At 36.3% G+C, this 4,754-nt stretch overlaps 1 protein-coding gene across 1 annotated transcript in view; it reads right to left on the bottom strand.

Annotated features, from left to right (window-relative positions):
• Nucleotides 1-4,754, bottom strand: part of DYNC2I1 (dynein 2 intermediate chain 1) — a 163,591-nt gene that overhangs the window by 124,735 nt on the left and 34,102 nt on the right. Inside the window, exon 6 of the mRNA XM_007950401.1 lies at nucleotides 1,027-1,082. Coding sequence (XP_007948592.1) covers nucleotides 1,027-1,082 — 56 coding nt within the window. The remainder of the gene's footprint in view (nucleotides 1-1,026; nucleotides 1,083-4,754) is intronic.

Below are 4,754 nucleotides of genomic sequence, written 5' to 3'. Positions count from 1 at the left end.
TGGAGGACAGCTACCTGGCCAACTGACTGGAAGAGATCCATATTTGTGCCCATTCCAAAGAAAGGTGATCCCACAGAATGTAGAAATTATAGAACAATATTATTAATATCTAAGATCTTCCTTATAGGTATATAGATATTATCCTATTACTGACAGCATTGTACTTCAGGACAGATCTTGAAACATTCTTTGTGACTATGAAATCAATGCCATTCCTCTTCAATGTGTCATTCCCAGTATAGTAGATCACGAGACTGTCTGATTCAAAATGGCCAATACCAGTCCATTTCAGCTCACTAAGGCCTAAGATATTAATCTTTATGTGTTCCATTTCGTTTTTGACAACTTCCAATTTTCCTAGATTCATACTTCATACATTTCACATCCCAGTTATTAACGGATGTTTATAGCTGTTTGTTCCTGTTTTGAGTTGTGCCCCATCAACAAATGAATGTCCTGAGAGCTTTACTCCATCCACGTCATTAAGGTAAACTCTATTTTGAGGAGGCAGCTCTTCCCCGGTCATATTTTGAGTGCCTTCCAACTTGAGGGGCTCATCTTGTAGAACTATATTAGACAACATTTCAGGGCTATTCATAAAGTTTTCCAGTAATATATCAGACAGCATTTCAATGCTATTCATAAGGTTTTCACCGGCTAACTCTTTTGAGAAGTGAATGCCCATTTTCTTCTTTCCAGTCATTCTTAGTCTGTAAACTCCATTGAAACCTGTCCACCATGGGTGACCCTGCTGGTATTTGAAATACCAGAGGCATAGCCTCCAGCCTCACAGCAACACACAAGGCACCACAGTGTGACAAACTGACAGATGAATAGTGACCAAGATCCTCTAATACATGTAAAATATGATTTGGAAGAATTATATCCAGAGAAAATGAAATATATCTATGCTTTATTCTTATTTACTGACTATTATTTGGCCTAACAGGAAAAAAATAATTTTTAAGGCATTCTATGAGAACAATGTTATATATAATACTCAATCAAAAAATGTATATTCCTTACTGGCTGCTAGTTCCATCTCTTTTTGAACTTGAACCTCGACTTCTGTGTTCACCATTCTATCAAACAAAAAAAATCCATAACCATTAATTAGTGTGTCATAATGAATTAATCATAACTAGCAAACTCTGTAAAACAAATATTTTAAATTTAACAACACCATCTGCACTACAAGTATTTTTAAAAGTTACTATTTTTACTAGATATTTTTAGTAAATTAGATAATTAATCCAAAGGAGATTAATAAATGATTAAGGAGCTTAGGAGTGCCTAAGGTACTTGACTGCTAACCAGAAGGCTGGCGGTTCAAACCCACCAGCCACTCCTCAGAAGGAAGGCTGGGTAATCTACTTCCATAGTGATACCACCTCAGAAACTCAAGGAGGGGTCACTATGAGTCGGGTCTGACTCAATGGCACATAACAACAACAACATATTACTTCAGTAAGTTAAAGAAATTTACATAGTCATCATTTTCACAGACATAACACATTACTTACAGACAAATCGACTGGTTTGTTACACTGCTTAAAATTATAAATTTTCACATATCAGTGCCCACATAGACAAAAAAAATTTAAACACTCTTCTCTTGAATTAAGCAAATTTAAAAAAAAATGAAATTGACACCACTAAATTTTAAATGAATATTTTTATGTGGATTGTTTGAAAAAAGACAACATGAGGTGAACAATGGTTGTGAAGCCATTCACTGACCAGATGACAACATGAAGTGTAATGAGGAAAAAGTTTAGCTATGGTAGAGACAGTTTACTGAAGCTCTTTAAATCTAAGTTCTTGGAATTGAACCCAAAAAAATTCAGAGAAGATTGGCAATATTAATTCATTTACTAAGAAAGACCAGTCTAGAGGGCCATATGCATCAATAGCCTTAAGAATAATAAAAATAATACTCAAACACTTGCTTTAACCTCTAAGTTCTAGTTCTAAGAAATTCTTAGAAAACAATCAAAGAAATGTATTAAGGCTTTCATTCTGCTCATCACATAATAATATAATAATATCAAAATAATGTTAATAACCTGAATGGTCATACATTCAGTGCCTTGTTAAATAAATGAGGTCAGGACCACATCATAGAATACCAGACAGCAATAAAAATATCTTGGTATTAAAAAGTACTTACCAGAATAAGCATAAAATAGCAACATGATTCTAATTTCATATAATTACATGTTTAACAGAAAGAAGAATCTAGCATTCAGTCTTTTATATAAAATGATTAGAATTGAAAAATAATAAAATCAGTAATGTTGGGTAGGAAAGAAAATATTATTTAATTGCTAGCTAGATATACAGAAAGAGGAGAAAAATCAATCAAGTTAATCATAAGATTTTAAACCTGGGTGATGGGGGGATAGTAAGAGTGAAGGGAAGAGGAGGAGGCCATGCACTGAAGGGGCATGACACATGATAACACTGGCTAGACATGCTGGATTTGAAGATTCAGGTATGCATGTCCAGTGATGACTAGAGATTATATAGTGCTCTTACCTCCATTACCTTAATTCCTACAACATTCAAGGAGGCAGATTAATATAGTTAACCCCAAAACAGCTAGTATACTGTAGAGCTAGAACATCAACTCAGCACTTTGGAGTTCAACTCTGTGGTCTTTCTATTACATCACACTGTCCCTTAAGACTAAATCTCTGGTTAGAAAAGAGTAGGGCTAGAAATAAATATTTATAAGAGATATAGAAGGCACTACTCCAAGGAGAAAGGAGCCCTGGTAGCACAGTGGTTAAGCACTCAGCTGGCAGCCAATTCTCAGGCAAAAGATGTGGTAGTCTACATCTGTGAAAATTGTTGTTGTTGTTGTTATATGCTGTCAAGTCGGACCTGTCTCATAGTGAGCCCTCCTTGGATTTCCGAGGCAGTATCACTACGGAAGTAGATTGCCCCATCTTCCTTCCAAGGAGTGGCTGGTGGGTTTGAACTGCCAGCCTTCCAGTTAGCAGTCAAGTGCCTTAGCCACTATGCTACCAGAGCTCCCCTGTAAAAATTACAGCCTTGGAAACCTTATGGGGCAGTTCTACTTTGACCTGTAAGGTGGCTATAAGTCAGAAATGACTCGACAGCACTGGATTTTACTTCAAAGAGGAAAAAGGAGTATGACCCAATATTCAAGGGGATAAAGTGCAACAGATAGGGTAAGAAAGTGAAGAAGTCATTAGTTTCTGCTATAAAGAATAGTTGGCCAGAAATCTATAAAAGAATACTGTTGTCATACTTAACATATTTCAATCACCCTATCTCTCATTGAAAAGTGGAGAAGCCTTAAAATAAAAGGTACACACTGTTATAATTTTAAATAATAGGGGGAAAAAATATATAGAGAAAGGGAAAGATGGTTGCAGAGAATATAGATCCTGGTTTCCCAGTTTGTACCTGTCGTACTGCCATAATTATCAATATTGCCCTCTTGAATTTTATGGTCATCTAAGATATATCAAACACAAGGTTGACATAGTAACTAAATTGAAAAGTATGTTTTGAGCACCTGAAAGCCAATGCAAAGAAAAATATAGTTATATAACGGCCTACTTATCACTTCTGATATTATAGTTTGATTCATGTCTTTATTATACAGTTTCTCAAATGAAATATAAGCACTACAAGCATACACGAATTTTGGTTTTGTTCAGAGATATATCTTTAGCACCTAGAACAATGCCTGGCACATAGTAGCCACTCAACAAATATAAACAAATTGTCTTTTTCTTAGCACTAATTATTATGCTAGGAGCTCTGGTAGCTTGACTGCTAACCAGAAGGCTGGCAGTTCAAGCCCACCAGCCAATTCTCAGAAGGAAGGTTGAGCAATCTACTTCTATAGTGATACGGCCTCAGAAACCCAAGGAGGGGTCAATATAAGTCGGGTCCAATTTGATGGCATATAACAACAACAACAACAACAATTATTATGCCATTTAATAAATTGGGAGCCTAAGGCATTTGACTTCTAACCATTTGGTGGTTCAAACCCACCAGCCATTCCTTGGAAGGAAGATCGGGCAATCTACTTTCGTAGTGATACTGCCTCAGAAACTCAAGGAGGGGTCACTATGAGTCAGATCCGAATCAATGGCACTGAGTTTGGTTTATTTATTTATTTATTTAATAAATTACATTGGTAAAGGATGTAGTTTTACAAAAAGAAAGAATATTATTCTTTCTGGGACCATTCCCTTTATACATCCCCAATAAAAGCCAAAGGTATATATGAAGACATGTCTCAATGAAGTCATATGTATGGGGAAATAAATTAATGTGACCCAAGTATGTAGTTTCTAGTAATTAAATATGATCTAAGGAATGTGATAAAGCAAGTTGATAAAGTGTTACTGGTATAATCTAGGTGATGGGTTCATCTGTGTTCACTGTCAAACTGTAAATTTTGCTGTGTTTGAAAATGTTTATAATAAAATGTTGAGGGAAAAAACACTGAAAAAAGTTTGATCTAGGAGAATAACTCTGTTGTGTTGTTAGGTGCCATCGAGTCGTTTCCCACTCATAGCAACCCCATGCACAGCAGAACAAAACACTGCCCAATCCTGTGCCAGCTCCATGATCCCTGCTATACTTGAGCCCATCATTGCAGCCACGGTGTCAATCCATTCTCGTTGAAGGCCTTTCCCTCCTCCGTCAACCCTCCACCCTACCAAGCATGACATCCTTCTCCAGGGAATGGTCCCTTCTTACAACAC

This window comes from Orycteropus afer, unplaced genomic scaffold, assembly GCF_000298275.1.
Source record: "Orycteropus afer afer isolate SDZICR_OR568_19922 unplaced genomic scaffold, OryAfe1.0 scaffold00271, whole genome shotgun sequence".
NCBI lineage: Eukaryota > Metazoa > Chordata > Mammalia > Tubulidentata > Orycteropodidae > Orycteropus > Orycteropus afer.
This window is presented reverse-complemented; position numbering and strand designations above follow the sequence as displayed.